The 11931-nt window shown below is 49.5% G+C and overlaps 1 protein-coding gene across 1 annotated transcript in view; it reads right to left on the bottom strand.

Annotated features, from left to right (window-relative positions):
* Window positions 1-269: 269 nt before the first annotated feature.
* SKA3 (spindle and kinetochore associated complex subunit 3) overlaps window positions 270-11931 on the bottom strand; it is a 186890-nt gene continuing 175228 nt past the window's right edge. Inside the window, exon 13 of the mRNA XM_063951626.1 lies at window positions 270-624. Within this exon, the coding sequence (XP_063807696.1) occupies window positions 618-624 (7 nt within the window). The 3' untranslated portion in view covers window positions 270-617. The remainder of the gene's footprint in view (window positions 625-11931) is intronic.

Here is an 11931-nt window from a genome sequence, read left to right as displayed (position 1 = left end):
CCTCCAGACAGTCCAAGCTTCATCTTGCTCCATATGGTGTTTCTTCATTCCACACCAGAGACCTTCCACTCCACCAGTGTAAGAACAGACACTACACAATGAGTTCCTGGCAAACAGATACTACACTTTATCTTAGCCAAAAGGCAGAGTAGCCTACTACCATAACCAAGTGTGTTCGCATCACTTCTCATACAACATCACCCAGAAGGTCTAACTCCCCAGCCCCTAAAGATGGAGACTCCAACTCAGTGACACAAAAGCAGACAATATTTATCAATGCAAATATTTATTATATACATATTAGAACTACAAACGGTGTGTGTATTGACAGTCACAACATCATCCTTAATGTCCCTGCCAATTTAATTCTGTAAAAGATTTATACCAGGATACGCAACACAAGATAATGTGTTTGTGAACATCACAACATTGCCTTTACTTGTGCTGCATGATTACGGACATTACAGAAATACTGTGGACACAAACCACAGAAAAATGTACAAAGTTACAGTATACAACTAAAAGTTTATTCACGTGAGTTTCTTTCAAATGGTGAGATGAATCTCCAGATATATCCTAGAGAAGCTAACGAGCTGTACGATCCAATATCCCGCTTATCAGGGTCTACAACGACAAAGGAACAGTACAGTACATTTTTATAGCAAGTCATGTAAACAGTATATTAAGAGCATTGTATTGATTAGTTCTGAACAGCAATCTCAGGGCAGGATGTAATGATTGCTCGAGTTAGGAAGCCGTGCGGGATGCATGACGAACTTTGAAGTTTTTTTTTTTTTTAAAGGGGCAATCACTTACAAAGTAAAACCATGCCTGGTAAGTTATTGCCCCTTCAAAAAGAAAAACAGAGTTCGGCTGGCATCCTGCACGGCCACCTAACTCGGGCGTCATTACATCCTGCACTTAGTGTTTCTACATCTGTACTGCAAAAGTGCAGAGAATTATGTTTTTTGTATAGAGAGCAGGAGCAGGACGCGACTGAATTCTATGAGTACACTAAAAGCACACAGTGAACAAGTAATCTCAGTATATGCACAGCACTGCATACCGTCTGCTCTGCACACACCAGCCCTGCCTGTTCAGGGGTGCAGAGTTCTTGCAGCTGGCACTGTGCAGAGTGAGGACACCGAGTGCAGGTATGGGCTACTTAATGCAACAGACCTATGCCCTGTTCTATGTGAGAAACAATATGGGAAGTTTTTCTTAAAATTCGTAGTCACTGGTAAACGTGTTGATTCCTGGACCAAAAATAACGATAGAACTGTTTGTGAGAGGCCTTTGAATAAGCAGAACTCACATTTACAATTTGCACAAGTGACAGATCCATAGAAACACTGCGTTGTAGACCTGGGCACACCAAGGTCACTGATGAAAAGGGACCAAGGACCTAATACAGAGTTGCGTGGACGCTTCTAGTAATTGTCTGCAATGTACCATGCATACATGTTCACTGTGATTATGTACGCAGCTGGCTTACTCTGTCTGTGAAATGGGCGTTCCCTGGTATCCACTTTGCAAATGCACGTGAGAGATCTGTTGTGGCCATACTTGCTATAATGAGGCGTACACATGAAGCGATGCCCGTTTATGATGGTTCTTTCTATAGCATCCATAAGGGATATTGGGGAAAACTAGTACGATGGGGTATAGATGGGGTCCAAAAGAGCCAGTGCACTTTAAATTTCTTGAACTGTGTGTGCTGGCTCCTCCCCTCTATGCCTCCTCCCCCAGGTAGTTTAGAAAAAAGTGCCCACAGGAGAGGATGCACATCTCCAGAGAGTTTTCTTCAATTTCATTTAAATCTTTTATTTTTTTCAGTATGCTGTCTGGGCAACAGCAATACCTGCACCGTGGGGGTGGGCAGTCACTGGCCTTGCGAGGAGCAGCGCCGCTTCCCTGCTGCAGGACCACCGTCCTGAGGGGCTGTTTGCTCATCGGGGCATTGCGTCTTGGCTGTCACAGCCGCAGCATGCCGCACACCCCTAACGCTGCCTGAAGGTGACATCAGTGGCGAGTACACACCGGGGCCCCGCTAGGGAGATCCCCGGTTCAAAGTGCGGCTGATCACGGGCATGATGTACGGGCCCCTCTCTAGAGGGTCCCGCTAGGATCCCCCGTGAGTACACTGGCACAAATATGCTTAACTAAGCACTTGTGTGAGGTTTTAAGCTTATTGGAGACTTTTCCAGTATAAATAATATGTATTGCTCCAGCGCCATTGAAGGGGGCGGAGCTTCCTCGGAGCAGGACCAGCAGCGGTTTGGCGCCTTCCTCTGCTTACTGCAGCCATCAGCAGCACACACTCCGCGCTTCCTGCCTCAAAGACACGCTGGATACAGGGTGTAGCTAAGGGGGAAAGCCGCTATTGTACACTATTCTGAGCCTATTTAGGACTGCATTTATTAGTGTTATTGTGATTACAGAGCTGACAGTCTCACTGGGGCTGTGCAGCTCCGGGTGTGCTGGTATCAATCTTCACAAATTAGTGAAGAGGTTGGGGGGAGAGGGTACAGAGCCCCACTGGTTAGGGTCTCTTAAAACTAAGATGTCAGATATGTCGTCCCAGCTCACTGCTAATGTGCAGAAAACTATTCAGGGTATTGAACCCCTCATTTTGGCTATAACGGATGTGTTAAAGCTCCCCCTAGAGGACGTTGCTTCACAGCAGTCGTTTTTCTTTGTACAAAACAAGCCCAATGTCACTTTCTCTGAATCTCCAGAGTTAGATTACTTATTCAAACAGGCCTGGAAAAATCCAGACAAAAAATTCCAAAAAGTTTTTGTGCACTTTCCCATTTGCTCCCCAAGGTAGAAAATTTTGGAGGAACCCCCTGGAGTGGATGTCTCAGTCTCTCGCCTGTCTAAGAAGGCGGTGCTGCCTGCCCCGGGCTCCTTTACTATGAAGAATCCTGGGGATAGAAAGATAGAGACTACCCTAAAATTTATATACATTGCAGCCAGCCTTTCACAAAGACCGGTAATTGCGGGTTGCTGGATGAGCCATGCCATTAATTCTTGGGCCACGAAAATTCAGGGGGGCCTCTCGGGGGATATGCCCTTAGTTACCATGGTAACCCTCCTGAAGCACATTCAGGACACTACCCGTGTCCTCTGTGATTCCCTCAAGGAGATGGGGAACATAAATGCTAGGGCGTTGGCCATGGTGGTGTCGGCGCGCAGGGCCTTGTGGTTGCGTCAGTGGATTGCGGACGCAGAATCCAAACATAATGTGGAGTCCTTTCCCTTTTCTGGGGAATGGCTTTTTGGGATTGAGTTGGATGCATGAATTTCCAAGGTTACTGCTGGGAAATCCACGTTTCTCCCCTCTGGGGCCCCGCCGGCGAGACGTTCCTATCCGGGACCGTCTGTCCAGTCCTTTCGGTCTCGCACATTTCGATCAAAGGCAAGAGGTGCCTCCAATGCGGCTAGAGGTACCAGAGGTAAGTCCAGAAAACCTGCAAGTACCAGTCCTCAGGAACAGTCCACCAGTTCTGCTTCCACTAAAGCCTCAGCATGATTGTGCCCACCGACCCCAAGGGGATCCAGAGGTGGGGACTCGACTGCACCACTTCAGCCGTGTCTGGGAGACATTCTGCCAAGATGGCTGGGTCAGGGAGCTCGTTTCTCATGGCTACATTCTAGTTAAACAGTACTCAACACCCCCCCCCCCCCGAACGGTTTTTCAAGGAAAGCTTACCAGCTTTGGAGGATATGCAAGTTACGTTACAACAGGCTACCTGAAAATTGGTCCAGTCCCACGTCATTGGTCATTGTTACAGTACCAATACCGCAATGCGGCAAGGGGTTTTACTCAAACCCGTTTGTGGTGCCGAAGCCAGACGGTTCGGTCAGACCTATTTGGAATCTGAAATCCTTATTTAAGGGTGTTCAAGTTCAAGATGGAATCCCTGCGTGCAGTCATTGCGGGCCTGGAAGAACAGGAATTTATGGTCTCCTTGGATATCAAGGACGCCTATCTCCATATTCCGATTTGGCCTCCTCATCAGGCGTACCTGCGGTTTGCCCTGTTGGACAATCACTTCCAATCCAGGCACTACTTTTCGGCCTGTCAACAGCCCCGGGGGTATTCACGAAGGTGATGGCGGAGATCATGCTTCAACTCCAGATCCAAGGGATCAAATGTGGCGTCTTATCTAGACGATCTTCTGATAAAGGCAAGATCCAGGGAACTTTTGTTGCTCCATATTGACCGCACCATCAGTCTTCTGTCCGACCATGGGTGGATCCTCAACTTACAGATGTCCCACCTGGAGCAAACTCAGAGGCTTCTGTTCCTGGGAATGTTGCTGGATGCTGTGGCACAGAAGGTGTTTCTACCAGAGGACAAGGCGACAACACTTCAGGAGATGGTCCGCATGGTGCTCCGCCCTACTCGGGTGTCCGTACATCTCTGCATAAGATTGTTAGGGGAGATGGTTGCCTCCTACGAGGCAATCCAGTACGGGAGGGTTCCATGCCAGAACATTTCAGTTGGACCTCCTGAGCAAGTGGTCCGGATCACATCTCCTCTCCAGATGCACCGGATGATTCGTCCATCACCTCAGGCCATGATTTCCCTCCTGTGGTGGCTTCAGTCCTCCAATCTCCTGGAGGGCAGGAGTTTCGGGATTCAGGACTGGATCCTCCTCATGACGGATGAAAGTCTGCGAGGATGGGGAGCTGTCACCCAAGGGGCGCAGTTCCAAGGAAGGTGGTCCTTCCCATCAACATTCTGGAACTTCGGGCGATCTACAATCCTCTGCTTCAGGCATCTCCTCTGTTCAAGGATCAAGTGATCCAGGTACAGTCGGACAATGCCATGGTGGTGGCGTATATCAGTCGACAAGGAGGGACAAAAAGCAGAGCCTGCATGCGAGAGGTTTCAAAGATACTCGAGCTATGTCAGCAATCTTCATTCCAGGTGTGGACAACTGGGAGGTGGACTTCTTGAGTCGTCACGATCTCCACCCCGGAGATCGTGACGATCATCGACCAGTGGGGTTGCCCACAAATAGACATGGCTTCTCGTCTCAACAAGAAATTTCACTGGTATTGCTCATGGACTAGGGACCCTCAGGCGAGGGCAGTGGACGCACTGGCGTCGCCTTGGCAGTACCGGCTGGTATACCAGTTTCCTCCGATCCCATTGCTTCCGAGAGTGCTAAAGCGAATCAGGAATCAAGGTGTCCAGGCAAGTCTAATTGCCCCGAATTGGCCTCGGAGGGCGTGGTACGTGGATCTTCTGGACATGTCCGTCCAAAACCCTTAGCCTCGGTCACTCAGAAGAGATCTTCAACAAGGACCATTCGTCTACCTGGACTTAAGGCGTCTTCGTTTGATGGCATGGAGGTTGAGCGGAACATCCTAGCTCACAAGGGCCTTTCCAAGAAGGTTATTGCAACCATGGTTCAGGCCAGGAAACCTGTGACATCAAAACACTATCATCATATATGGAGGAGATAGGTCTCTTGGTGCGAGGAATGCACGTATCCGCCTGCTGAGTTTCACTTGGGACGTTTCCTGCAGGCTGGTGTGGATAAGGGCTTACTTCTGGGTTCCATTAAGGTCCAGATTTCAGCTCTCTCAATTTTCTTTCAGAAAAAATTGACAATGTTGCCGGAAGTTCAGACCTTTTTGCAAGGGGTACTCCACATACAACCTCCCTTTGTGCTGCCTGCGTCTCTCTGGGACTTGGATGTCGTGTTGAAATTTCTACAGTACTCCTGGTTTGAACCTCTGATGAAGGTAGAAGACAAGTACCTCATGTGGAAGACACTGATGTTACTGGCCCTGGCTTCTGCTCGACGTGTCTCAGAATTGGGGGCGTTATCGTGTAAAAGTCCGTACTTGATCTTATAAGAGGATAGAGCGGAGCTCCGAACTAGACAGCAGTTCCTGCCGAAGATGGTCTCCGCGTTTCACCTGAATCAACCTGTTGTGATTCCGTCTAGTTCTGACGCTTCTGCTCTTCCGTAGGCATTGGATGCTGTGCGTGCCTTGAAGATCTATGTCAAGCGAACAGCTTGAGTCAGAAAGACGGATTCCTTGTTCGTGCTCTATGATGCGCAGAAAAAGGGTTGCCCTGCTACAAAGCAGTCCATTGCTCATTGGATTCGGCTTTCTATCCAACAGGCCTATGTGTCGGCAGCCTTACCTGTTCCACAGGTTCTGAAGGCCCACTCTACAAGATCAGTGGGCTCTTCCTGGGTGGCTGCCGGTGGAGTCTCGGCTTTGCAACTATGCCGAGCTGCTACCTGGTCGGGGAAACACACCTTTGTGAAGTTCTACAAGTTTGATACCCTGGTCAAAGAGGATACCCAGTTTGGGCAGGTGGTGCTGCAGCAGTCTCTGCACGTTCCCGCCTGTTCTGGAAGCTTTGGGACGTCCCCATCGTACTAGTTTTCCCCCCAATATCGCTTATGGATGGTAGAGAAAATTGGATTTTAATACCTACCGGTAAATCCTTTTCTCTAACGTCCTAGTGGATGCTGGGAACTCCGTAAGGACCATGGGGAATAGCGGGCTCCGAAGGAGGCTGGGCACTCTAGAAAGATTTAGGACTACCTGGTGTGCACTGGCTCCTCCCACTATGACCCTCCTCCAAGCCTCAGTTAGATTTCGTGCCCGGCCGAGGTTGGATGCACACTAGGGGCTCTCCTGAGCCCTTAGAAAGAAAGTATAGTTTTAGGTTTTTTATTTTCAGTGAGACCTGCTGGCAACAGGCTCACTGCAGCGAGGGACTAAGGGGAGAAGAAGCGAACTCGCCTGCTTGCAGCCGGATTGGGCTTCTTAGGCTACTGGACACCATTAGCTCCAGAGGGATCGACCGCAGGCCCAGTCCTTGGTGTTCGGTCCCGGAGCCGCGCCGCCGTCCCCCTTACAGAGCCAGAAGCAAGAAGAGGTCCGGAAAAACGTCGGCAGAAGACATCAGTCTTCACCAAGGTAGCGCACAGCACTGCAGCTGTGCGCCATTGCTTCTCATGCACACTTCACACTCCGGTCACTGAGGGTGCAGGGCGCTTGGGGGGGGGGGGCGCGCCCTGAGCTGCAATAAAAACACCTTGGCTGGCAAAAATACCACAATATATAGCCCTAGAGGCTATATATGTGGTAAATACCCCTGCCAGAATCCTGAATAGGCCGCAGAAAAGGGGCGGAGCTATCTCCCTCAGACACACTGGCGCCATTTCTCCTTCACAGATCCGCTGGAAGGAAGCTCCCTGGCTCTCCCCTGCAGTCTACACGTCAGAACAGGGTAAAAACAGAGAGGGGGGGGGGCACTAAATTTGGGCGCAATACATATATAATAAGAATTTACTTACCGATAATTCTATTTCTCATAGTCCGTAGTGGATGCTGGGACTCCGCAAGGACCATGGGGAATAGCGGCTCCGCAGGAGACTGGGCACAAAAGTAAAAGCTTGAACTAGCTGGTGTGCACTGGCTCCTCCCCCTATGACCCTCCTCCAAGCCTCAGTTAGGATACTGTGCCCGGACGAGCGTACATAATAAGGAAGGATATTGAATCCCGGGTAAGACTCATACCAGCCACACCAATCACACCGTACAACCTGTGATCTGAACCCAGTTAACAGTATGATAAACGAAGGAGCCTCTGAAAAGATGGCTCACAACAATAATAACCCGAATTTTGTAACTATAACTATATACAAGTATTGCAGACAATCCGCACTTGGGATGGGCGCCCAGCATCCACTACGGACTATGAGAAATAGAATTATCGGTAAGTAAATTCTTATTTTCTCTAACGTCCTAAGTGGATGCTGGGACTCCGTAAGGACCATGGGGATTATACCAAAGCTCCCAAACGGGCGGGAGAGTGCGGATGACTCTGCAGCACCGAATGAGAGAACTCCAGGTCCTCCTCAGCCGGGGTATCAAATTTGTAGAATTTAGCAAACGTGTTTGCCCCTGACCAAGTAGCTGCTCGGCAAAGTTGTAAAGCCGAGACCCCTCGGGCAGCCGCCCAAGATGAGCCCACCTTCCTTGTGGAATGGGCTTTTACAGATTTTGGCTGTGGCAGGCCTGCCACAGAATGTGCAAGCTGAATTGTACTACAAATCCAACGAGCAATCGTCTGCTTAGAAGCAGGAGCACCCAGCTTGTTGGGTGCATACAGGATAAACAGCGAGTCAGATTTCCTGACTCCAGCCGTCCTGGAAATATATATTTTCAGGGCCCTGACTACGTCCAGTAACTTGGAGTCCTCCAAGTCCCTAGTAGCCGCAGGCACCACAATAGGCTGGTTCACGTGAAACGCTGAAACCACCTTTGGGAGAAATTGAGGACGAGTCCTCAATTCTGCCCTATCCGTGTGAAAAATTAGGTAAGGGCTTTTATAAGATAAAGCCGCCAATTCTGAGACACGCCTGGCTGAAGCCAGGGCTAACAGCATTACCACCTTCCATGTGAGATATTTTAATTCCACAGTGGTGAGTGGTTCAAACCAATGTGATTTTAGGAACCCCAAAACCACATTGAGATCCCAAGGTGCCACCGGGGGCACAAAAGGAGGCTGTATATGCAGTACCCCTTTGACAAACGTCTGGACTTCAGGCACTGAAGCCAGTTCTTTTTGGAAGAAAATAGACAGGGCCGAAATTTGAACCTTAATGGACCCTAATTTTAGGCCCATAGACAGTCCTGTTTGCAGGAAACGTAGGAAGCGACCCAGTTGAAATTCCTCTGTAGGGGCCTCTTTGGCCTCACACCACGCAACATATTTTCGCCAAATGCGGTGATAATGTTTCGCGGTTACATCCTTCCTGGCCTGTATCAGGGTAGGGATGACTTCTTCTGGAATGCCTTTTTCCTTCAGGATCCGGCGTTCAACCGCCATGCCGTCAAACGCAGCCGCGGTAAGTCTTGGAACAGACAAGGTCCCTGCTGGAGCAGGTCCTTTCTTAGAGGTAGAGGCCACGGGTCCTCCGTGAGCATCTCTTGAAGTTCCGGGTACCAAGTCCTTCTTGGCCAATCCGGAACCACGAGTATAGTTCTTACTCCTCTCCTTTTTATGATTCTCAGTACTTTTGGTATGAGAGGCAGAGGAGGGAACACATACACTGACTGGTACACCCATGGTGTTACCAGAGCGTCCACCGCTATTGCCTGAGGGTCCCTTGACCTGGCGCAATATCTGTCCAGTTTTTTGTTGAGACGGGACGCCATCATGTCCACCTTTGGTTTTCCCAACGGTTTACCATCTCTTGGAAGACTTCTGTATGAAGTCCCCACTCCCCCGGGTGAAGGTCGTGTCTGCTGAGGAAGTCCGCTTCCCAGTTGTCCACTCCCGGAATGAACACTGCTGACAGTGCTAACACATGATTCTCCGCCCAGCGAAGAATCCTTGCAGCTTCTGCCATCGCCCTCCTGCTTCTCGTGCCGCCCTGTCTGTTTACGTGGGCGACTGACGTGATGTTGTCCGATTGGATCAATACCGCCTGACCCTGAAGCAGGGGTTTTGCTTGACTTAGGGCATTGTAAATGGCCCTTAGTTCCAGAATGTTTATATGAAGAGATGTTTCCATGCTTGACCACAAGCCCTGGAAAATGTTGTCCCTGTGTGACTGCTCCCCAGCCTCTCAGGCTGGCATCTGTGGTCACCAGGATCCAATCCTGAATGCCGAATCTGCGGCCCTCTAGTAGATGAGCACTCTGCAGCCACCACAGAAGAGACACCCTTGGTCCTTGGTGACAGGGTTATCCGCTGATGCATCTGAAGATGCGATCCGGACCATTTGTCTAGAAGATCCCACTGAAACGTTCTTGCATGGAATCTTCCGAATGGAATCGCTTCGTAAGAAGCCACCATTTTTCCCAGGACCCTCGTGCACTGATGCACTGACACCTGGCCTGGTTTTAGGAGATTCCTGACTAGCTCGGATAACTCCCTGGCCTTCTCCTCTGGGAGAAACACCTTTTTCTGGACTGTGTCCAGAATCATTCCTAGGAACAGGAGACGTGTCGTTGGAATCAGCTGCGATTTTGGAATATTTAGAATCCACCCGTGCTGACGTAACACTAACCGAGATAGTGCTACTCCGACTTCTAACTGTTCCCTGGACCTTGCCCTTATCAGGAGATCGTCCAAGTAAGGGATAATTAAAACGCCTTTTCTTCGAAGAAGAATCATCATTTCGGCCATTACCTTGGTAAAGACCCGAGGTGCCGTGGACAATCCAAACGGCAGCGTCTGAAACTGATAATGACAGTTTTGTACTACAAACCTGAGGTACCCTTGGTGAGAAGGGTAGATTGGGACGTGGAGATAAGCATCTTTGATGTCCAGAGACACCATATAGTCCCCTTCTTCCAGGTTTGCTATCACTGCTCTGAGTGACTCCATCTTGAATTTGAACCTCTTTATGTAAGTGTTCAAGGATTTTAGATTTAAAATTGGTCTCACCGAGCCGTCCGGCTTCGGTACCACAAACAGCGTGGAATAATACCCCTTTCCCTGTTGTAGGAGAGGTACCTTGATTATCACCTGCTGGGAATACAGCTTGTGAATGGCTTCCAAAACTGCCTCCCTGTCGGAGGGAGACTTTGGTAGAGCAGACTTCAGGAACCGGCGAGGGGGAGACGTCTCGAATTCCAGTTTGTACCCCTGTGATACTACCTGCAGAATCCAGGGGTCCACTTGCGAGTGAGCCCACTGCGCGTTGAAATTTTTGAGACGGGCCCCCACCGTGTCCGAGTCCGCTTGTAAAGCCCCAGCGTCATGCTGAAGACTTGGCAGAAGCAGAGGAGGGCTTCTGCTCCTGGGAAGAGGCTGCCTGGTGCAGTCTTTTTCCTCTTCCTCTGCCCCGGGGCAGAAATGAGTGGCCTTTTGCCCGCCTGTACTTATGGGAACGAAAGGACTGAGTTTGAAAAAACGGTGTCTTTTTCTGCTGAGAGGTGACCTGGGGTAAAAAGGTGGACTTTCCGGCCGTTGCCGTGGCCACCAGGTCCGATAGACCGGCCCCAAATAACTCCTCCCCTTTAAAACGGCAATACTTCCATATGTCGTTTGGAATCCGCATCCCCTGACCACTGTCGCGTCCATAACGCTCTTCTGGCAGAAATGGACATAGCACTCACTCTTGATGCCAGGGTGCAAATATCCCTCTGTGCATCACGCATATATAGTAATGCATCCTTCAAATGCTCTATAGTTAAGTAATATACTGTCCCTATCCAGGGTATCAATATTTTCAGTCAGGGAATCCGACCACGCAACTCCAGCACTGCACATCCAGGCTGATGCGATTGCTGGTCGCAGTATAACACCAGTATGTGTGTATATACCCTTCAGGATATTTTCCAGCCTTCTATCCGCTGGTTCTTTGAGGGCGGCCGTATCAGGAGACGGTAACGCTACTTGTTTAGATAAACGTGTGAGCGCTTTATCTACTCTAGGGGGTGTTTCCCAACGCGCCCTAACCTCTGGCGGGAAAGGGTATAGTGCCAATAATTTATTAGAAATTAGCAGTTTTTTATCGGGGGAAACCCACGCTTTATCACACACCTCATTTAATTCATCTGACTCAGGAAAAGCTACTGGTAGTTTTTTTCACTCCCCACATAATACCCTTCTTTGTGGTACTTGTAGTGTCAGAAATGTTCAATGCCTCCTTCATTGCCGTGATCATGTAACGTGTGGCCCTACTGGACATTACGTTTGTCTCCTCACCGTCGACACTGGACTCAGTATCCGTGTCTGGGTCTGTGTCGACCCACTGAGGTAACGGGCGTTTTATCGCCCCTGACGGTGTCTGAGACGCCTGGACAGGCACTAATTGATTTGTCGGCTGTCTCATGTCGTCAACAGTTTTTTGTAAAGTGCTGACATTGTCACGTAGTTCTTTAAATACAACCATCCAGTCAGGTGTCGACTCCCTAGGGGGTGACATC

The sequence above is a fragment of the Pseudophryne corroboree genome, chromosome 2 (genome assembly GCF_028390025.1).
Source record: "Pseudophryne corroboree isolate aPseCor3 chromosome 2, aPseCor3.hap2, whole genome shotgun sequence".
In the NCBI taxonomy this organism is placed as follows: domain Eukaryota; kingdom Metazoa; phylum Chordata; class Amphibia; order Anura; family Myobatrachidae; genus Pseudophryne; species Pseudophryne corroboree.
This window is presented reverse-complemented; position numbering and strand designations above follow the sequence as displayed.